Source organism: Serinus canaria, chromosome 27 (genome assembly GCF_022539315.1).
Source record: "Serinus canaria isolate serCan28SL12 chromosome 27, serCan2020, whole genome shotgun sequence".
NCBI classification, from domain to species: domain Eukaryota; kingdom Metazoa; phylum Chordata; class Aves; order Passeriformes; family Fringillidae; genus Serinus; species Serinus canaria.
In genome coordinates this window covers 4,293,444-4,315,398 of record NC_066340.1, presented here as the reverse complement: position 1 = coordinate 4,315,398, position 21,955 = coordinate 4,293,444, and the positions used below count along the sequence as shown (strand labels likewise).

The following is a 21,955-nucleotide window of genomic DNA, read 5'->3' as shown; positions in this document are numbered from 1 at the left end:
GCACTGCCCAGGCCCCCCACCCATCATCCTCTTCCCGCCGGTGGCCAGAACCGCCCGGAGACGGGGAGGCAGACGGACAGACGGGGGGTGCGGCCGGACAGACAGAGCCGGGGATGGACGGCGGATGGACAAGGGGGATGGACGGGGGGCGCGGGCGTGGGGGGGGGAAGGGATGGGGGTGTCGGGATGGGGATTCGGGGCGGGGGGCGGGCGGGGCTGGGCTTTGGGGTGCGGGGAGTGTCGGGGCGGGGGGCGGGAGGGGGCCGGTGCTGCTGAGGGGGTGAGGAAGCCAAGGGACGCCGGGGGGATGTCGGGGCGGGGGTCATGCGGGGATGGGGGGGCCGGTGCCGGGATCGATCGGGGGTGCGCGGGGGGGCGATAGGCTTCAAAGGATGCCGGGGGGATGTGGGCGCGGGGCTCGGGCAGGCGTGGGGGAGCGGGGGCGTTGGTAGGGCTTGGGTGGTGCGGGGCAGGGGGTGGGGACCGAGGGATATGGGTGCGGGGGTCGGGCGGGGAGAACGCGGGGGTGTTGCCGGCGGCGCCCACCGCCCCGCACACAAAGGCCTCTCTCACCGTGAGCTCCCGGCTCCGCCGCGCCCCGCGCCCGCCGCCCGCCCGCGCCCGCCAGCAGCAGCAGCACCGGCAGCGGCGGCAGCGGCGGCAGGAGGCGGCGGGGCCGCATGGTGGCTCCGCGCCGTTACCCCGCCATGCCCGGCCCGCCCGGCCGGTCCGCCCGCCCGCCGCGGGGACCGGGCTCCACCTGCCGGAGCCGCCGGGCACGGCCGCCCAGTGCCCACCCCCGGAGCGGCACCGCCCCGGCACCGGGACCACCCCCGGCACCGCCCCGAGACCACCCAGACCGACCCCTGGCACCGCCCCAGACCTCCGGCACCGCCCCCTGCAGTGCCCCGAGAGACGGGACCCCTCGCCGGTACCGCAGCAGACGCCGGCACCCCTCCCCGGGACCGCTTCGGTACCTGAACCCGGACTCGGTACCGTCACCGGCATCCTGGGATTGACCCTGGTGTCGGCAGCGGAATCTCAGGACCCACCCCCGACATCGGCACCGACCCCCGGATCCACCTCTGCCTTTGCCTCGAACTGCGGCACAGACCCCGGTACCGATTCTGACGCACTGTACCCATCTCCGGTACGGCCCCGAGACCAGGACCGGGACTCGGCACTGCAGGACTCTCTCCGGTACTGGCACCGGCCGCCTTGTACTGCCCCCGGTACCTCACAGGCCTCCCGGGACCCATTCCCGGCTCCACTCCGAGACCCGAGACGGGGCCATGGTACCGGCACCAGAATCCCGGAACTGGCCCTGTACCGGTACCAGCATCCCAGGACCCGCTCACGGTACTTCCGTGAGCCTCAGCGTCGAGCCCCGGTACCGCAGCAGCACCTCGGGACTGGCCCTTGGCACTGCCCCGATCCCACGCCGGTACTGTGACCCACCCGCGGTACCAGCACTGGCCCCGGTACGGATCCCCAGCAGTGCAGCAGCCCCCGGGACTGAGCCCGGCACCAACCTCCCTACTGCCCTCCCGGGGCACCCCGCAAGGACACACGGGGGTCCCCAAAATCCTCCCTGCCCCCTGCTGTGCCCTGTCCCGCGGCAGAGCCCCGGTGCAGCTCCGGGGGGACACAACCACACCCCGAGGGCAGGGCAGGGATTTATTGTCCGGGGGGAGCAGAGCGGGGCCGGGGAAGGCGGGATGGGGTGGGGCACGGCGGGACCCCGCTAGTCCTGGGCACTGCCCGGCTCCTGGGCCTGGCCCGGCTCCTGCGTGTCCCCCTCGGCAGGCGGCCGCGTCCTCTTGAAGAAACCCATCTGGAAGGGGACACAGTGACAGTCGGGCCTTGGGGGACCCCACGGCAACAGCCCCAGGAATTCCACACAATCAGCCCCCCGGAGATCCCTGTGGCACCACCGCGGGGACCCCATGGCATCGCTCCTGAGGGACCCCCTGCTTCTGGGGATCACAGTGTCCCTCGTCCTGCCCCACAGCCCCCATCCCCAGCACTGTGTCCCTTGTTTTGTGGTCCCTCTGGTGCCGGTGAGGCTCCACCACCATGGTGGATGTCACCAGTGTCACCAGTGTCCCCTTGCACCCACTCACCTTCCACATGACGACGATGAGGAGGGTGAGGAGCAGGAGCCCGGCCAGGACCCCCAGCACCACCCACCACACCGGCACAGCCCCTTCGCCCCCAGGGCTGGTGCGCACCACGCAGGTTTCAGTCTGCAGAGGGACAGGAGGGGTGACCGCTGCCACCACGGCCTGTCCCCGTGTCCCCACACCCACGCCAGCCCTACCTCAGCCTTGCCGCTGGGCAGGACCCGGGGCTGGACGCGGTAGGGCATGGCCGAGATGTTGAACCACGCCTGTGACTGGATGCGGAACTGCGTCAGGAGGTGCTCCCGCTACGGACAGAAGGGGGACACGCGGGGGACACATAGGGACCTGGCATCACGGGTGCTGGCAGCTAACAGGGCACCCATGACCCCACACAAAGTATCTCCAGGATGCTCTCTGGGGACCACAGTGCAGGAGGGGACATTGCAGGGATGCCCTGAGGCCACAATGCCTCAGGGCATTGTGACCCCGTCCCCTCTGTCCCCAGGAGGGGACAGTACCTGCTGCAGGGTGTCCATCCAGAGCAGGGCATGGATGCTGACCAGTGCCCGCTGGTCCTTGCCCAGGCTGGGCACGTGGCAGGTGATGTCCAGGCACGTAGCATTGTCACAGTCCTGAGGGTGGTGTCCGACACGGTGGGTGTTGGAGGGCCCCCACCCCAGGGGACACTCCCAGCCCTGTGGCCACCATGGGCTGTAGGTCCCCAGGGTCATCCAAGGGATGTGGCCCCACCCTGGCAGCCTCAGCCCTGCCTCCATCCCCAGGGTCCCCCGCTCACCACACGGACGAGGTCCCCCAGCCCCTCGTTCCCCAGCCCCGCTCCCGGGGGCGGCTCCGCCTCCCGGCGCTCCCGCTGGTGGGTGCCGTTCCCGGGCGCTGCGGCCGTCGGACCGGAGACCTCCAGCTGAAATGGGACACAGAAGTGACACCCACCCCCCTGACATGTCCTAGAGCCCGCCGGCGGGCACGGTCCCGCAGCCCCTACCTGGGCGGGGTTGAGGGCGGGGTGGTGGGAGCAGTTCATGCCCCCCTCGGTGCCCAGCTCCAGCAGGTAGAGCAGGACGTGGTCGCCCAGCAGGTGGGGCACGGTGAGGCTCAGGGTGACCCCGCTGACAGTGCCGGGACCTCTGTTGTGGAGCTGCGGGAGGACGGTGGGTGATGCCCAGCACCAGAGATGACGGCGGGGAGAGGACAGAGGGGACATCCCTGAACACCCGCGGGCATCACCTCATAGACGTGCTCCACCCTGATGCCGTGGTCCTCGAGCCGCCGGCTGCCCTCCACCCCGTGCCAGCTCGTGGGCAGCACCACGGTGGCAGGCAGGGAGTTGCTGGTGGGAGACGGGGTTTCAGTGTCCCCCTTCGTCCCCCCGTTATCCCCGTGTCCCCCAGACCCTCACCCTCGCAGCTCCATCTCTGCCTCTGCCTCCACGGGCACTGTCACTGTCACCGATGCCTTGCTGGGGCTGGGGCTAGGGCTGTTCTTGCTGTGGGGACACAGCGGGATGAGACACGGACACTAAGTTTGGGGACATGCTGAGGACACTGAGTCCGAGGTGCGGGTGTCCCAGCGGTGGGTGGGGGGACAGAGGGACAGCAGGGTGTCACCTCCTCAGCTGAAGGTGGAAGGTGATGGCATCCCCCACATCCTCCAGCCCGGACACGCTCAGCTCCATGTCCACGGTGATCTGGGGACAGCAGAGAAGAGAGGCAGGTGGGTGACCAGCCCCAGTGGGTGACAGGCACAGCAGGGACCCCTCTCTCCCCTTACCCGGGCTCCTGCTTTCATGGGATTGCCCAACTCGCAGAGCACCACGTGGGTCCCATTCTCCTTCCTGGGGTTGCAGCTCAGCTTCTCCTGCCCCTGCGGGGTGGGGACATGGGGTGGGGACATGTCATGGACCCCACCAGGAACCAACCACACTGGGGGACCTGTGTGAGCTGAGGGCAGGGCTTGAGCCCCGCACCCCGGACACCCCTGAACACCCATCACCAGTGGGGTCCCTGTGAAGGGTGACAGCCACCAAGGGCAGGACAGGAACCCCCAGCCCAGGATCCCTGGGCAGCCACCCCACCAGGCAGCCCCGTGGAGGATGAAGGACACAGTGTGAGCACCCCGGTTTGGGTCACCCCTCTGTACCCAGCACTGTCCCCATTCCCAACCCCAAGATGTCCCCTCTGTTCCCTCTGCCATCTCCAGTCCCTCCCCAGGATGTCCCCCTGCTGTCCCTACTCCCTCCTTGGCGTGTCTCAGGGTATGTCCCCAGTCGTCCCCCTGGACGTCCCCTCTGCTGTCCCCATTCTTCCCTTCAGAGATGTCACCTCCCTCCCCTCCATCCAGGGTCTCCCTGGAATGTCCCCTCTCTACTCTGCACTGTCCCAAATCTCCCCTCTGCGATGTCCCCTCTGGCCCCTCCACCAGCTGGGCACCCCCTGACATCCATCCCCACTGGGCAACCCCATGGAAGGTGACAGCACCAAGGCCAGGGTTTGAGTCCCCACCCTGGGCACTCCCTGACACCCATCCCTGCCGGGCACCCCCAAGAGGCAGGTGATGGCCAGCAAGGGCAGGACGTGCCCCCCCCGCCCTGGTCACCGCTGTCCCCCCCGGTCACACCCACCGGGATGGTGCTGCGGGCAGCCTGGTAGTGCGTGCCCGGGGGCAGCTGCACCCTCAGCTCGGCCTCGAAGGCGCCTTCTCCCGCGTTGGTGGCGTTGGCACGCAGGGACAGCACGGCCTCCGCCCCGATCAGCAGGCGCTGGCTGGGGCTGGGGGACACGGGGACACGGGGACAGAGCTCAGCACCCCGTGGGGACACCGGGCACTCCCTCAGCCCCCCCGGTGCTCACGTGTCGGCGGCCAGGTGCAGGTCGGGCACGCAGAGGTTGTCATCGCCACAGTCCTCCAGGATGATGTGGGTCTGGCAGGGGGACAGGGAGGACAGAGGGAGGGGAGAGGGGGACCCCCCATCCAGGTTGTGGTGGGGGAGGGGGAGTCACTGGGGACAGCAGGGGCATGGGGGGACATCCCAGGGAGGGACTGGGCTGGTGGAGAGGCCAGAAGGGACACTACAGAGGGGAGATTTGGGACAGTGCAGAGTAGAGAGGGGACATTTCAGGGATGGAGGGGAGGGAGGTGACATCTCCAAGAGGGAAGAATGGGGACAGCACGGGTGACATCCAGGGGGACGACTGGGGACATACCCTGAAACACACCAAGGAGGGAGTAGGGACAGCAGGGGGACATCCTGGGGAGGGACTGGAGATGGCAGAGGGAACAGAGGGGACATATTGGGGTTGGGAATGGGGACAGTGCTGGGTACAGAGGGGACATCCAGGGGAGGGACTGGGGACTGCAGGGTGAGTACAGAGGGCAGAACAGGATGGGCATGCCAGGGAGTGCAGGGACAATGTGGGGCACATTCCAGAGGGAATATGGGACGGGGGGGGGGGGTAGGAGCCACATCCCAGTGGAAACTGGGGAGAGTGGGAGGGGGACAGGGGCAACGTCCCAGGGGGGTGCTGGGGACACTGGCACAAGCTGGGGACCCCAGAGCTGAGCTCATCCAGGCTGGGGGTACCCACATGTGCCCTGGTGGGGATGAGCCCACCCCGTGTCACCACGGTGACATCCCCCCACAGCCACGTCCCCCCTACCTGTGCCTGCACCAGGGTGTCCCCGTAGAGCACCAACCCCGGCGCCTCTCTGGGCAGCGTCAGGGCCACGCTCAGGGCCACCGGGCTCAGCTTGTCCTTGAACTCCGCCTTGTCCTGGGGACACCCATGGGCACAGCACTCTGGAGGGCATCCCGTGCCCACCCCACGGCCCCCAACCACCACTGTCCCCATCCCTGTTAGCCACCCTCCCGGGACAGGGAGGCACTGTTATCCCCAATCCCAGTCCCCAACCCTGTCCCCATCCTGGCTGGCGATGCCACACCCCCATTCCTGTCCCCTCCATGGTTTGTCCCCGCCCTCTGCCGCGCTGTTCCTGTCCCGTACCCGCAGGTAGGCGGTGAGGTTTCTGCACACAGGGACTGCCCCTGGTGCCACCACCAGCGCCTCCTGCCAGGACGATTGGTGTCCCCGCAGCAGCAGGACCCTCCGCGATGGCCGGGGCTTCAGCCGGTCCAGCTGCAGCTCAGCCTCCAGCTCTGGTGGAGAACGTGAGGTGGCACTGGTGACACCCGCGGTAACATCCGAGCAGTGGCCCTGTGCCAGCGGTGCTCCCCGGGTGACACTGGCACTCACGGATGCTCTGAGGGATGTGCTGGCCTGTCACGCTGACACAGAACTCCACGTGGAAGCTGCGGGGGGACATCACCAACAGGTGCTCAGAGACCTGTCCTGTGCCCACGGTGATGTGCCCATAGTGTCCCCACGGCAGTGTTCCAGCGGTAGTGTCCCCATGGCAGTGGCCCCTCACCGGCTGACATGGACTCCAGAGTCGGGCAGGAAATAGTTCAGGATCTCAGGGTTCAGCCCGTCGGGGACACTCAGCTGGGTCCGGGCCACCACCACGGGTAGTCCCCTGGGGCACGGGGACATTGCTGAGGTGCCACAAGACCCAAGAGGGAGCCCCGGGGCCCTGAGATGCAGGGACAGGCACTCACTGGTACACGGCCACCTTGGCCACCCCGTAAGCCCCCACGAGCAGATCTGCAGGGACAAGCAGAGGGTCGGTGCCGGGGTGGTGACATCGGGGTGGCAGGGCGGTGTCGTGCCAGGGCTGTACCCGCGTAGCCGTTGTCGTCCAGGTCAGTGGCACCACGCAGCGCGAAACCGAAGGCGGCGGGGCCGGGGAAGGGGCTGTCGAGGCGCTGGGTGGGCACCGGCGCCAGCCCCTCGCTCTGCCCGCGGAAGATGAAGACCTGCCCGCTGCCACTGTCACCCCCCTGCGGGGCGCCCACGGCCACGTCTGGGGACAGAAGGGACGTGAACACCCACCCGCGCTCTCCTGCCTCAACTTCCCCAAGGCGCGGCACCGGGGGCTGGCACAGCCCCCTCCCCGCCCCGCCGCGCTGGTACCGCCGAAGCCGTCCTTGTCCAGGTCCCCGAGGCTGGCGATGGCGGCGGCGAAGCGGCCGTAGGGGTGGGTGCCCGTCAGGGTCTGGGGGGGCCCGGCGAGGCGCTGCTGTCCCCGGCCCAGGTAGACGTAGAGGCGGCCCAGCTCGCTGCGCTGCCCGTCCGAGCGCCGGGCCATGTACAGGGGCGCACCCACCAGCAGATCGTCCCTCCTGTGCCCGGCGCGGGGTCAGGGTCAGGGTCCGCGGGTTTGGGGGCTGGGGGCACCCAGAGGTGTGCCAGGCACGGTGCAGCACCCCTGGGTGTCGCCATGGAGGAAGGCTGGACGATTGTCCCTGCTCTCACCCGTCCCCATCGACATCGGCCACTGCCACCGTGTGCCCGAAGTACGAAGCCACCTGGAAAGGGTGAGGGTGGCACCGGGGGGTGCCAGGGGCACAGTGGGCGGGGAGAGCTGGGGCTGGGGTGCTGAGGAGCAGCAGGGGCGCTGGGGGTGTCACAGGGCAGCGGTACCTGCTCGCTGGCGATGCCCCGCAGCCAGCGCAGGGTGTCCCCCGCAGTGAAGATCTCCACCTGCCCAGGGCAGTGTCAGACACGAAGCCCAGAGGCCCAGCCCGGGGTGACACATGGTGGTGTCCCCTGGTGTCCCCTCGGCCAGGCAGCGGCACCAGGCACTCCACAGCACTCACCTCACCCCTCGTGTTGCTCTTGTTGGGGGCCCCCACCACATACTCTGTGAGGGATGAGAGCCCTGAGTGCTCCACTTGGACATTGAAGGGGTCACAGGGATACCCCCAGCATTGGGGTGGGCACAGGGATACCCCTGGTGTGACATGGGGCCCTGAGGGCACAGAGATGGACGGGACCCCTATCCTGGCACAGCCTGTCCAGCCCCCTCGGGAAGGGGAGCAAGGTCACTCTGGAGCCCCGGGGTGCCCCCGGCCCATCAACCCCCGTTCCCTACACCCCTCAGCCCTACCTCTGGTTTTGGGGTTGCCATCAAACTCGCCCACAGCCACCGAGTATCCTGCATGGAGATGGGCACTGGTGACCCCGGGTATCCCAGCAGGAGCTGGCAGTGGGGCAGGGTGCCCGTGCCCACTGCTCACCCCGGTACCCGTCCTCGTAGTCCCCGAACACCGGCTCCGTGGGGCGCCCGGGGCTCCCCGGCCACAGCAGGGACGTGCCGAGGAAGCGCCTGAGGATCTTGTCCAACTCCACCGAGTACACGAGCCCTGGGGCACACCGCGGCGGGGAGCACCAGCACGGATAAGGGCACCCGCTGCTATGCGCCCTAGGCTGCCAGTGCCACTGCGGGTGACACTGGGTACCCATCCGGGGTGCCCTCCCCCCGCTGTGCCCACCCCGGGAGCACCAGCCGGGGTGGCAACGCCGGCAGGAAGGACTCACCTGTGAAGTAGTACCCACCGGGGGCACCCAGCACCAGCGTCCCATCCTGTGGGTGGAGCTGGCTCAGAACCACCCTGAGCAGCCTGGCATCCCCCCAAAGCACCCTCACCCAAGTATCCCCCACCCCGGTAGTTCCCATCCTGGCACATTCCAGTCCATCCTGGCACGCCCCCCACTCCTCGGACCTCTCCACCCGGAATTCTCCCACTGCAGCTTCCCCCAGCTCAGCATCCCTACCCCAACATTCCCCGCCGTGACTCCCAAGTACCATCCTGGCCACACCCTCTGCATCTCTGTCAGCCCCTCTGGGCATCCCGGGGGGCACCCCGGTGGCGCCGCCCCCCGATGCCCCCGAGGTACCCGAGTCCCTCGAGTCCCCGAGCCCCTCAATCCCCTCTCACCGGGGTGACAGCGGCGCTGAAGCCGATCTCGCAGTAGCGCTTGTCGTGCGCTGTGGGCACAGGCCTGGGTCAGACGGACGCGGGGCTGGATCCCCCCCGCTCCCCGCTCGCCCCTCACCGTAGTTCGTCTGGCGGTAAGTGCTGGCCATGGTCCGGTCGCGGCAGGGCGAGTACCACACCGAGCGCCGCTGCCCCGGGCTCCGCACGAAGCAGGTGCCCGTCGGAGTGCGGAACGCCTCGTGCTGTCCCTCCAAAGCGTTCCAGTGCTGCAGCGGGGCGCAGACCTGGGCACGGCGACGGGACAGGCTGGACCCCCACTCCGCCAACACCCAAGGCTGCTCACATACCCCCTGGATGCACCCACCACCAGTTTGCCGTCCCAGCTGGTGACTGACGCTCCCAGCCACTGGTGCGACTTGTAGGTGCGGAGCTCCAAGGTGCCCTGGCTCTCGCTCTCGTTCCCTGAGAGAGCGGGAGAGGGGGAATGTGCGGAGCTGGCACCCCCCGCGCCCGCTCCCCGCCCCACGGCGCCCACGCACCTGCAGTGTCGATGGGCAGGGGGTGGCAGGAGGTCTTGTCGGGGGGCCAGGAGCAGAGGAAGACGGCGCCGGGCTGAACCACGCCGGGCTGGGAGGTGTTGGCACGGGGGGCCCCCACCGCCACGCTGGGCCTGGGGGGCAGAGCGGGTGTCAGGGTCGGCGGGCGTGTGCCGTGCCCGACCCCGACCCCCCGGTGTCTCCCTACCTTCCCTCGCTCATGTGGAAATCCAGGGCGAAACCGAAGTAGCTGCCGGGGGGTCCCTCGTAGATGGTTGGGGGCTCCTGGAGAAGCCCCTGCGTGGGGGGCAGGCGCAGCCCCCCGAGGAGCAGCAGCACCCGCAGCAGCCCCATCGTCACCCCAAAATACAGCCACAGCCGCCGTCCCGGGGTGTCCCTGGCTTATCTCGGGGGACGCAGCTGGAGCCGGGCCCAGCAGGAATGGGGAACACAGGAAGGCCCCCCCCGGACGCGTATCCGCTCCTGCAGGGATCCGGAGAGGTGCGGGGAGACGCATGTGGCCGGAACAGGGCGGGGGATAGCAGGTGGCAGTGCCACAGGGAGACACGGCCACAGGGCGGGGGACACGGCCACAGCAGCCTGAGCCTATCGCCCGCGGGGCCGCGCCCAACCCGCCGCGGGGTGCCAGTCTCGGGGTGGCTATTTCGGGGTGTGCATCTCGGGGTGGATATTTCGGGGTGTAGGCAGTCCCGGCCAGCGGAAATGCGGCAAGGGGGGCCCTCCATCGCCCCCGATATCCCCTCCGCAGCCGGATGGAGCTGACAGCACCGAGCCCGCCCGCACTGGGCATCATCCCCCCCCCTCCCCCAGGGTCCCCTTCCCCAGGGCAGGGACACCCCAAACCCTGCCAGGGCAGAGGCAGCAGCAGCGCCGTGCAAGGCAATGGCTCTGGCAAGGGACCGGGAGCAGGGTGGGCACAGCCCACGGCCAAGTGAACAAGGCGTGTCCTTGTCCCTGTCCCCTGTGGCCGCAGCCGGGCCTGGGGCAGCCACGGGGCTCAGCCCTGCCCGGACAGCGGCGTCAGCTCTGAACCCACCTGCAGAATTAATTTAAACTCATTTTAATTAAGGACAGTCAGACTGCCCGAGATCTCCGGGGGCTCCTCGTGCCAACCCAGCGCCCGTGGCCGGGAGAGGCCCCGGAGCAGCTCGCTGGGAGCCAGCCCGTGTGAAACGGGGCTTTTCTCCTTTGCCTCTGAAGCTGCAGGTGGAAAGCAGGCCAGGACAGGGACTCGGGGGGTTTTGGGGGGCACAAGAGGGTCCCTGCAGGGTACCTTAGCCCCTGACGGGGGACACAGTCCCCGGAGCGGGGTCTGCTCCAGCACTGCGGAGCAGCTGCGGCTGGAAGAGAGCGGGATTTGCTCAAAGCCGCGGCACAGCTCCGAGGGGTGGGAAGGCTTTAACTGAGCCCGGAGCAGCTTCGCGCCCCGGGAGAGGAGGACACCGGACTCAGGGGCAGCTGCTCCTCCTCGGGAGGTCTCGTCTCCAGCTTGCCGCAGCATTTGAACCCAGCTGGAGCCCACACCAGACCCCCTGAGGGCAATTATAATCCTTTCTTCTGTCCAATTGCTTTATTTCCTGCTTCTTTCAGCACTGCTGCACCATCCCTCATCAGCCACCTCCTCCCAGGGCCAAAGCCAGGCAACGGCAGGTGGCACCTCAGACCCCGAGCCTGTTGGCACGCAGAGGGGTAGTTTTTTTCCTTTAAACAAACCAGGGCTTTGGTTAGGAAAAGAGGCTGGTGCTCAGCACAGCTGCTCTCCACCACCACACACCTTCACATCTCTTTTTCCACAAATCATTGGTTTATTAGAAAGGTTTTTTCCCTCATTTTACAGCATATATATATATTTATATATATATCTTATGTGACAAAGTTAAATACAGTCTGTTTATGCTTGTAAGTAATGACAGGTTAATTATTTTAGCACTATCCTGAAATCCAAAAACAATCCCTGCCCACAGTGCAGTGGGGCCAGGGCACAGATGGGCCCTATGAAGCTCAACTGACAGTAACACTGAATTGTCTGGTATTTACAGGAAATTGAGTCCCTTTTTTGTGACTGCTGTCACTCTGACCTGCTCCAATTTCTCATTTACACGGTGAGGGAGCTCAGGGGGTTTTGATCCTTTGACTCTGTCTGACCTCGTGCTGCACTCCAGGAAGGGACAGGGAAGAGGATGAGGATGGGGAATGGGACAGGGATGTCACCACATCCCTACACTGCTCTGAAATCCCTCCCTCCAGTGGTTGTGGCCCAAGGGCTGTGACACCTACAGTGTGCTGTGAGTGGGGACAGCAGTGGTGGGGACATCCCCTGCACTGGGGTGGGGAAGCTCCCACGGGCAGTGTCACCTCAGCTGGGTGATGCTGGGAGAACTGCGAAATCCCTTATGGACTAAGCTGGGGTAACCCTCTGTGTGGGATGGGAACAGTCCCAAGGCTCCTCCTGCACCTCCTGCACATTACTGCTTCCAAAGTGGAGGAAAAGGAAAGGAAAAAAAAGGGCTCCTATTCTCTGGGAGCACCCTGAATTCCTGCTGCTCCCCAGGCTGCTCCAATGCCCATTCCTATGGCAGGGAGGAACACAGAACCTGCCAGAGTCACTGCTACCCCCACACCCCTCACCTCGCCCAAGTCTCACCTGTTGATTTTTTTCTTCTGCAAAATTCTAAATTAAGATTTTTTTTGTTTGTTTGTTTTTACATTTTATACTACATAAAAACTTCAAAAATACATGAGCTTGATAAAATATACATGCTTAGCTGTTCTGCATCTAGCTGAAACTATAAATTGAACCTTTACAAGTGTCTTGGGTCACCTATGGCAAACATATTTACATAGAAGCCACCAGAACAAGTACCACTAAGAACTGGCTGTAAAAAATATTATTGCGATATACTACAAATGTAACCTTTGATAGGAGCTACAAAAAGCAGCATCTTTGTTTACAGAGTTCAGTGCAATTCTTTACATTAAAAAAAAAAAAAAATCCTATAAATTAATAAGGAAACCATCAGTGTTACAGAGGAAAGAACACGTTTTACATCCAGGCTGCACTCCCCCGTCCTCTGTATTGCTTCCATTCCTAACAGGATTTTCCTTCTCTCTCCCATCCCAGTGCCTCTTTCCCAACCCCACAGAAGATGGAATTCAAAGTGATTTTTTTTCCCCCTTTCAGGAGAAGAGTGGTCAAAGCCCAGACTGGAAACCCAACCCCAGAACCTCTCTCCAGTCTGGGATATCCAGGCATGGTCCTGGCGCAGGAGAACGTGGATGTGGGATGGGGAAGGAAGGGAGCTCTCGGCACACACACAGAGCTCCTCCTCCTCTTTACACTAAGCTCTTACTTCCACCTTTGCTGCTCACACCAAGAAAAGCCCACGAATGCAGAGACAAGGGCCAAGGAACCTCCTGCAATGCCTGAAAGCTGAGGCCTCCAGCCCCTCTGAAGCCGTCAGCTCCCGATGTTCCATCACCAATTACAAGCCAGATTCAATCATGCTATTTTAATTTGATGACCTCATTAAAAGGATTTTGAGAGACCCTATTAGTGTGTATGAAACCTCATTTATCATATACAAGGTGGCAGAAGGAAGATGACCAAGTGTAAGAATCCAGGGGGAAAAAAAAGCCTTTCCAAGTGTCTCACTGTTCTAAAGGTGAAATGGTTCTTCTGGATTGGTGCTGCTGTGTGCACAGAGGAGCTGGAGCGAGACTTCCTTGGGACACAGCCAACTGCCCAGCCCTCGAGCCCCTGGCTTCTTTGGCTGCTCAAGAGTGAAAGGAAATGCTCAGGCCTCACCTGCCCACTGGCTCGACTTCAACCCCGTCCCAAAATGCCAAATATTCTCCTTCCTCCGAGGTTCCTTCATTTTGTCCTTCATGTGCCATGGCTGGGTGGATGCTGCAAGTCCTGTCCTGAGAAAATGGGGTGCAGCAGGGGGTGGAGGTGCAGGGCCGTGGCAGCAGCAGCAGCTGCTGGCCTCGGAGCCAGGAGGGTCGGGTAGAGAGCATGAGGGACGGGGTGGAAGGTGAAGGGGCCTGGGTGGATGGCGGACGCCGGAATGATGTGGATGGGGTGGCTGGCCAGGAATGTGGCGGGATGCCCCGGAATAATCGAGTGGGTCAGGTGGGACAAAGAAATGGGTGTCAGGTGCGGCTGGGGGATGTGGTGGACCTGAGCGAGGGGCTGCGGGTGCGGGTGGGGGTGGATGCCGATGGCGGCGGCGGCAGCTGCGGCGTGGTGCTGCAGGATGGCGTGCTGCACTGTCGTGATGGACGTGGCCGAGGCCGCCGCTGGCTGCTGGATGTGGATGGGCTGGAGCGCGGGTGCGGCCGGTGCCAGGGTGGCCGAGGTGGGGAAGGCCTTCACTTGCTTGGCCAGCAGCTGCTGCTGGATGTGCTGCTGGGCGGCCTGCTGCAGCTTGCTGTACTTCTCCATCTCCTCGGGCGTGAAGGTGATGGGCTGGCTCTCCAGTGGTGCTAGAGAGGAATCTTCTCCCCCCTCCCGATCTCCTTCCATGCTCGGCTCCCCGCTCTGAGGCACGTAGCCAGGAAAGTGCTCAACATCCGGAACTAAGGGCATCATACTTGTTTCTACTGGGACTGGCTGGCTGCCCCCATCCATAGGCTCCAGCCCATCAGCATCGCTCGGATCCGAGAGGAAGTTGTGTGGCATGACCAGATCTCCAGAGCCAAAGCACTCAGGGAGCGCCGGCCTGTCCAGGGGAAGGGATGGCATCTCCACAGAGGCTTCATCACGTTTCTGCTCATCCAGAGGCTTGTCCTGAATTACCATCACCACATCTTCCAGGAGAGACTGGCTGGGCAGCTGACCCTCCTCCATGCCTTGGGAACCATCCTCAGCATCTGACAGCTCCTGCTCTTCGCCCGTCTCCAAGCCAGACTCCTCATATCTTTTGGAGTTCGGTTTCCGAATGGTTGGCAACTTCCCAATTAAGGGCAGAACTGGTTTGTTGCCTAAGGAAGGAGGCAGTTTGGGGCCAAAGTAGCCCTGGGGAGGATCTTTGAGCTTTATGCCGACTTTGCTTGCCCCTGACAGCATCTCGTCAGTGACGCAGGGCTTCTTCTCAACCTTCCTGGACTGCACCTTTTCCAAGAGCAGCTTTGCGGTGACGGAGTTCCTCTCCTCAGGACTGCAATCCCCTTCCGAGGCCCGCCCCGTGCCAGAGCCACTGCCACTGCTGTTCTGGGACAAGGAGCTAGATCCTTTAAGATCCTCTCCTTTGCCATCCTCCTTCTTCGGCAGTGCCCCTTCACCTCGGCCTGTCCGGAAATAGTGAGGAGACTGAGAGCGATAGATCTTGGACCTAATGAAGTCTCTTCTGCCAGACCTTCTCTCCTCAGGGCTCTCGTGGCCCCGTGAGCCCTTCCGCGACAGGGACCTCTGCGAGTGACTGCGGGTGCTGCGGCTGCGGTCCCGGCTGTAGCTGCGGCTGCGCTTCCAGCTGTGGCCTGTCACGCTGCGGCTCCTCCTCTTGCTTCGACTGCGGCTGCAGCTGCTGCTGCGGCTCCTGCCCCGGCTCCTTGATCTCGACCTGCTTCGAGGGTGGGTTCGGCTCCTGCTCCGACTCCTGGACCTGCTCCTGCTTGAGCTGTAGTCATCTTCTGACGAGGAGTATTTGCGCCGCTTCGAGCGGTGGTTTGAGCCGTTGTAGTCGGAGTCGTCCTCCGAGTCCTGGGAGCGCTTGGAGCGGCAGCGGGAGCGGTCGCTGTAGTCACTGTAGCTGTCGTCCGAGTAGCTCCTGTGGCGGCTGTAGCGGCTGTGGCCCGAAGACACATCCGAGCTGCTAGAGTAGGACCTGTGCGAGGAGTGCCTGCGGCCCGAGCGGGAGCGGCTGCGCGAGTGCTCGCTGCCCGAGTCGTAGTCATCGCTGTACTGCGACGGGGACTTCTGGTGGCAGTGCTTGCCAGGGGAGCCCTCATCGCTGTCGTCGTCACCACTGCTCTGCCGGCTCCGGCAGCTGCTCCGGGCCTGGGACAGAGCCGGGCAGCGCCTCCTCGCACCAGGTACCTGCTGCAGCTCAGCCTTGTGTCTTTTACTGCCGTGCTCTTGGCAGGAGTTACCTCCATCCTCTTTTTTACTGCTGCTTCCCTCCTCAGCAGACAGGGATTTCCTCTGGGACTCCTGGGAGCATCGCTTTTTCTTCTGGAAATGGCTGCAGTCTTCAGACAGTTCAGGTTTCAGCGCCCGGTCTGACTCCGTCGAAAGGGAGGATTTACCTTTTTTGTGCCTGTGCCTTTTCCGTTTCTTGGGTTTCTCTTCCCCCAGCTCAGCTTTCCGGGCCTTCTCCTCAGCTTCCTCCTTGTGTTTGCGTTTGTGTCTGCTGGACTTTTTGTGCTTCTTTTTCTTTTTGTGTTTATGGGACCTTCCAGATTTACTCTTACCCGTTATACTCTTACTGCTGTCCTCCCCCTCTCCCTTACTGATGCTTCCCAGACTGGACTCCTGCTTACTCTGGGATTTGTTTTCCATTTTTTGAGCAGAACTGTTCTCTACACTTTCAGCCTCCTTGGCTTTGCTCACCTCACCAGGTCCTGTGCCCTGAGCATTGTCTTTACAAAGCCCCCCTGGATCCTTGGATTTCTCTGCCCCTTTGCCTTTTGCATCCTTGTTACGGGAGAGCTTGAAGTCGAAGTACAGGGGGTTGCAGCTGTAGGACACAGAGGGCTCAGCTTTGGTGAAGATGAGCAGCTCTGAAGGCCACTGCAGTGTCGTGCTCTCATCCTTACTCAGAACAGGGAAAAAAGGTCCTGTGGGGTGCTTTGGTCCCTCAGAGCCATCTCTGCAGCCCGAGGCAGGAGGAGGAGCTTCTTTAGCAGTGTCTAGCTCGGGGGGATTGCTCTCTGGAAGGTGCTTGCTCTCCTGTGTATTTTCATTCTCTGGGATGTCTTTTCGTTCTGTTTTGCCCTGATGAGCTGCAGTTTCAGTAGTACTCTGCTCCTTCTGCTGCCCCGTGCTCTCGGCAGCCTTTTCCGTGTGCTTGCTGAGTTTGGGTTTGGGGGAACTCCCCTTTTTCACTTCGTGCGCGTTTTTTTTGTTCACATTTTCCGCTTCCGTTTGCTCAGTAGCCTTCATGAAAAGCAGGAATTGAAAGTTGGGCTTTACTTTACAGTGGGCTGGGGGGATGTAGTGGTAATATTCTGGTTCCACAGCTGTTGGTCCATCTTCTCGCCTCATCTTCTTCAGTTTGGATAAGGTGCTGGCCAGAGCCCCGCTGTCCTTGTCGTGCTGGTCATCATCCTCCCCCTTGCCATCAGAATTATTGGTGCCTTCACCCTCCCCAGACTTCTGCAGGCTGCCAGCCTCTGAGGACCCCCTCTCATCACCTTTTGCCCCGTCTGCAGAACTGGACTCGTCCACGTGGTCCTTGAAAACAGAAGCGATGGTCTCCAGCTTTACTGGGGTCTTCTTGGCAAAGGAAAAGGACACCCCGATCTTCTGTAGCGGAGTTCCCAGGGAGCTCTTAATGCCAAAGCTGATGGCCTGTGCCCCCTGTGTTGTCTGGCCTGGCATCACAGTGCCTTGTCCAGTGTTCAGGAAGCCTTTGTCCGTGGTCATCTCTGTGGCCTGGGCGGAGCTGGTCTGGACGAAGGAGCCGCTGTTGGCTGTGGAATCGTCGTCGTCTCCACCTTCCTCATCCACAGCCACTGTGGTGGTCCTGAACATGGGCCCACTTCCAGGAGCACTGGAACAGGGGAGAGAGAAAATACAGCTTACTGGTGTCCCTGTCCCTCTGCAAGAGGATCCATCCCTCAGTGGAGACTATCTTACACAGCTCAAGTGCTCTTGCACCCAGACACATGCATTAAAATACCAATATACAGCCACTCAAAGTTTTTCATAACAGTAAATTACTGAAGAAAATGTATTGCTGAATAAAGCAATTTGGGGATGGCTCTGCATGATCAGTTTAGTGAATTCACTCCTACCAAAAGCACACCAGTGTGAAGCTTTGCCCACAAAGCTTGTGCAGTATCCCAGAGCAGGAATGCCAGCCCAGCCCAGCCCAGCCCAGGGGTGCTGGGACCACCCAGACTCACCACTCAGGCTGCCTCCTCTGCTCAGCCAGCTCGTGCAGGCGCCGCAGGGCTTTCTCCTGCTTCCTCTCATCTTTCCGGGATCTCGATGAGACATTGCGAGCAAATTCCCTTTGCTTGAGATCTTTCAACCTCTGAGGCAAAAGAAAGCAGGGATGGATCAGATCAAAGCTGTTCCTGGTTTGTCCAAGAGCAGCTCTTTGCTGTACCACTGGAAATTGCGGTGTCAAGCCCCTCCCCAGGGACATTTCTTGAGCCACGATGGAGCAACATCATCTTAGCTCAACAAACCCCACGGAGCACACTGCCATCCTCCCAGCAGCTGAAGGAAAAGACAACTGGTGGTCACTTTTGGCTATGACTTCAAGCTCTGTGTATACCCCTTTCCAATCAAGACTACTGGTTTTCTTTAGCATGGACAACAAAGCTGATTTTGAAGCAACAAGCAAATTCTGGAAGGAAAAGGGGAAAAGAAGAAGGATTGTTTACTTTGCTGCTCTTGCAGCGTGCAGATGTACTTGACAAACAGTGCATGACATGAGTCAAAAGCATGGGCCAAAGGACAGGAGGGATTAGCTGGTGCCAGAGCTACCCAGGAATGACATCTGACAAAAGCAATGTACCATTACATTGGAGAAGGAGCCAAAAATCCCATGCAAATGATTTCATAAGCAAACCCAGAGTACAACATACACCACAACCAGTTACTTGTTTTCCTGACAGTAGTTCTGAGAGGGTCAAGAAACAAACTGCTCTAAAGGGAGGAGGGTCTCTTGGGGTTGAATACTTTTAGGGAGGGGGGGGTGGGGGGGGCAGAAGCACCAAGTTCCCCAGAAATCTTATCATGAGGGAGCAAACCAAATCCCAAGGAATCTCAAGCATCCTGTTATCACTGAGGAAGTCTAGGTAGCCAATTCTAATAGAAAATAAACATCCAAGACTTCAGAACATTTTGTAAAGTCCTTGTCTCACAGCACTAGGAGAAGAGGCTGCTGGTTTTTCTTGGAATATATGTGGATATTCCCAACATTTTTTTAGAGTGCTCTACAGAAGTTTAAGCAAGAGAAAGCAACAAAGACAGACCTCTACCATCCTAAAAGGACTAATTGTTTTTTTTAAGTGCACAATTCAAAACCCTTTCAAAGGGCCCAGTTCCAAAACGCATCCTGTACTCAGCTTTTGGAAAGTTTCATGTTTTTCAGGCATTTCATGCAGGGCCTGGGAGACTAACGAGACTCAGAGCAGGAGTCACTTTGGAACAATTCTTGTACAGGATGTACAAATCACTGGTGAATTCTAAATACTTCTGGCTGGCTGACTCTGCCTCTTTTCTGGAGCAGAGTCAGACTGCCACACACAGAAACAGTGAATCTGGAAGCCAACCCAAAGCTCAAATTAGAGGAATTAAGCTGGCCCAATGTAAAGAGAACATTGCTTTGTGAAAAAGGGAGAGATTGGACAAGACAGAGGATTCTCTTACCTAATTGTATTTACTAAATGTGGTTGATTGTTACCAAAATCAGAGGGGAGGACACACGAAAAAGATACAACTACAGACACCAGCAGAAAGAAACTCACTCTTGTGATCTGGACTCCCAAATTAGAAGGGTTTGCTTTCAATACATCAGCTGAAAATGTCACATCACAAAGAAAAAAAGAAAGTAAAAATATAACAAGAGTGGAAGAGAGGAAAAAAAAAAAAACAACAACAAGCAAGCATGACTAGAGAGCTGTGGGGGAGTGTGCCAGCTACTCTACAGAGCAGGGGCACGGGAGGAGCCGGGGTCTGCAGCAGGGGACACACACGGACACGCACGGACACAGCCATGATCCCACCTGGAACAGCAGAGCTACTTTCACCAGGACAAGTAAAGAGCTCAAGGGTTTTGTGGTGTATGTTAAATGTTGAGGAGGAAATTTTTTTCCAAGAGGAAGGAAAAAAAAAAACAAAACAAAACAAAAAAAAAACCAAAAAGAAAAAAAAAAACACACCCCAAAACACAAAAAAGATGGACCAAGCAATGCTATCAGCTTTTTCATGCTGATTTTGAAAGTGTGTCTGAAATGCTCTGGTAAGTTACAGCCACCAACAGCTGACTAAACTATTTAATGGGGGCTGATGCCAAGTCCAAGATCACTCACCCATTTGGAAAAAAGTATGACCCAGCTATTTACACCAGACATGAACTGTGACCTTTCCCTCTCGAGAGGAAGGTGCAATGGCGCACTCAGAGCCCCCAGTGCCCTCAGGCACGGTCCTGATCATCCCCCAGGACACAAACTGGGCTCAGAGCTGTTGGGAACATGCAGCTGCCCCCAGGCTCTCCTGCCTCCATCACACAGCAATCTGAATGCAGACAGAATTAAATGCTCATTATTAAATGCTGACCTTTGTGTGTCTCTGCTCCCCCAAACTTCCCACTCTCAGCACTTCAAATTCACAGGTGTGAAGCAAATGAACTACCCCAAAGCACTGTAATCCAGAATATGCACCACAGCAACTCCCAGCTGCACCCAAACCCGGGCCCTTTAGGCTGACAAACCACTGGCCCTGGTGTCAAGACTGCTGAGAATTTGGTACTTCCAAAACTGGGGAAGAGTTGGTCTGATTCTCAAAGGACCAAGAGATCTCAAGGCTGACTTTCTTTTTGTCACACAGGAGTCAGGAGGAAAAAGAGTCTTGCTGGGGAAGTACAGGATAGAAAAGCTCACAAATGCACCGTGCCAGCTCTTTGGAAATGCAGAATACTGAACAGAACACAGCTCAGCTTCTTAGACTGACCTAAGCCAACAGACCCATCATCAGAAATGACTCCAGGCGTGCAAGAGACCTGGTTGGACTACATTACCTTCCCTAAATGCATCCTGGGGGAGGGAAAGGGGGGAAAACAGGAGCCCACACTGCTCATCTGTAAGAACAACCGACTGCTGGAATGAAAAATATCCAGAACTTTTCAAAATAACCTGTAACTCTCCCCTCACTGTTTCAAGTATGTCACTGAATCCAGTGAGTTATCCCCTGAGAGTGGATAACCAGTTCACTACAGCCATGCCCACCCTGCTCCTCAGTCCTGACCAGGAAGGAGCAATCCAAAGACAATTTCACTGGCTGAAGAGAGCACGTGGGGCACTGAAATGCTGCTCACACACTTCCAGGTCTCAGCCTGCCCAGGAAATCACTTGAACTAAACAGATATTGTAAGCTCAGCTTACACTAAAGAAATTTCCATCTAATCCTGATGAGAGTGTTATTCTAATCCCCCAAAAACCTCTAAATGACTTTTTGGACCACAGCATATTGTGGGTGTGAGTGAGGCTGGAGGTGCATGGAATTCCCCTTCCCCAGCACCATGGAGAAATTCCAACAAGGATTTAACACAGCCACTCAACCATCATCAGGAGAACTTCTCCCCTCCACAAGGAGCCTGGGAACTCATACTTTTGGGGTGAATCCTCCTTTTTAAAGTCTTCCCATTGTGCTTATCAAGACAATGATTTTTTTCAACAGGATTAGAGCCAAACCTGTATTAAATCAAACACATACTTCATGCTATTACAAGATTTCAAAATTAAGGGGCATTTTTTTTCTCCCTGGGCAGTGTGTTTTCTGAGGAAACAGCAGTTTATCCAACCAGCAATATCCTTTCAAACTGCAGAATCCTGGGGACCATAAAGCCAAGGAATATTCTGCTGGTTTATTACTTCAACTGTCAGAATGGCTACACTGCAGTGACCAGCAGTGACACAAATCACCAGCACTTACATAAAATTTCTCCAGATTTCCACATGCTGTAGGCAGTAGTTCACTAACTCCAGCCTTCCTGGGGCCTATTAATAGCTGCCACCCCCCTCAGCTTTGGAACAAAGAATTGTATTTTAAATTTCCAGCCTTGTTTCTAACAAAATCCAAACTTGTCTCTGCATTTCCACAGGAGTACAAATCAAGTTCTTAAAGAGCAGGTTTGGTATCAAATCTGCAGCTACGTCTGCTCTGCAGCACAGAGAGGCCACAGTGCTGGATTATCTCCCAATCCCCGCATGCCTCAGGAGAGGCCAAACTGGCAAACAACACCAGTACCTTCCAATTCTCACAAATCAGCTTAAACCAGCTGCACCACAGCACTGCAGAAAAGCTCCTGAGAGCCGATCCCAGGCTCAGCAAAGGGGGGAAATCCAGGGGGGTGAGCAGGAATCAGGAACTGCTGCAACAGGAAAATCACCGGATCATCACAGAATGTCCGAAGTAGGAAGGAACCCCCAAGGATCATCCAGTCCCACCCCTGGCCCTGCACAGACAGCCCAACAATCCCACTCTGGGAGCACTGTCCAAGCACTCCTGGAGCTCTGGCAGCCTCAGG

The 21,955-nt window shown here is 59.8% G+C and overlaps 2 protein-coding genes across 5 annotated transcripts in view; both read right to left on the bottom strand.

Annotated features, from left to right (window-relative positions):
• Nucleotides 1-1,654: 1,654 nt before the first annotated feature.
• Nucleotides 1,655-10,032, bottom strand: ITGA2B (integrin subunit alpha 2b). Its single transcript, XM_050985841.1, has 30 exons — nt 9,721-10,032; nt 9,516-9,646; nt 9,341-9,438; nt 9,095-9,260; nt 8,977-9,026; nt 8,576-8,621; nt 8,275-8,400; nt 8,145-8,192; nt 7,855-7,898; nt 7,679-7,738; nt 7,511-7,563; nt 7,169-7,377; nt 6,876-7,058; nt 6,754-6,799; nt 6,567-6,671; nt 6,392-6,447; nt 6,143-6,294; nt 5,798-5,911; nt 4,991-5,061; nt 4,762-4,909; nt 3,912-4,004; nt 3,749-3,828; nt 3,541-3,627; nt 3,369-3,471; nt 3,127-3,279; nt 2,920-3,045; nt 2,642-2,755; nt 2,321-2,428; nt 2,124-2,246; nt 1,655-1,834 (listed from the first exon to the last, which is right to left on the bottom strand). The coding sequence occupies exons 1-30, from the start codon at nt 9,864-9,866 to the stop codon at nt 1,745-1,747; spliced, it is 3,129 nt and encodes a 1,042-aa protein (XP_050841798.1). The 5' UTR covers nt 9,867-10,032; the 3' UTR covers nt 1,655-1,744.
• Nucleotides 10,033-11,316: 1,284 nt separating this feature from the next.
• The window catches only part of GPATCH8 (G-patch domain containing 8), a 55,651-nt gene continuing 45,012 nt past the window's right edge, over nt 11,317-21,955 (bottom strand). For all 4 annotated transcript variants that reach the window (XM_009096572.4, XM_018921311.2, XM_050985535.1 and 1 more), the window contains 2 exons: nt 17,601-17,731; nt 11,317-17,245 (listed from right to left, as the gene is read on the bottom strand). In XM_009096572.4, coding sequence (XP_009094820.3) covers nt 13,417-17,245; nt 17,601-17,731 — 3,960 coding nt within the window. In that variant the 3' untranslated portion in view covers nt 11,317-13,416. The remainder of the gene's footprint in view (nt 17,246-17,600; nt 17,732-21,955) is intronic.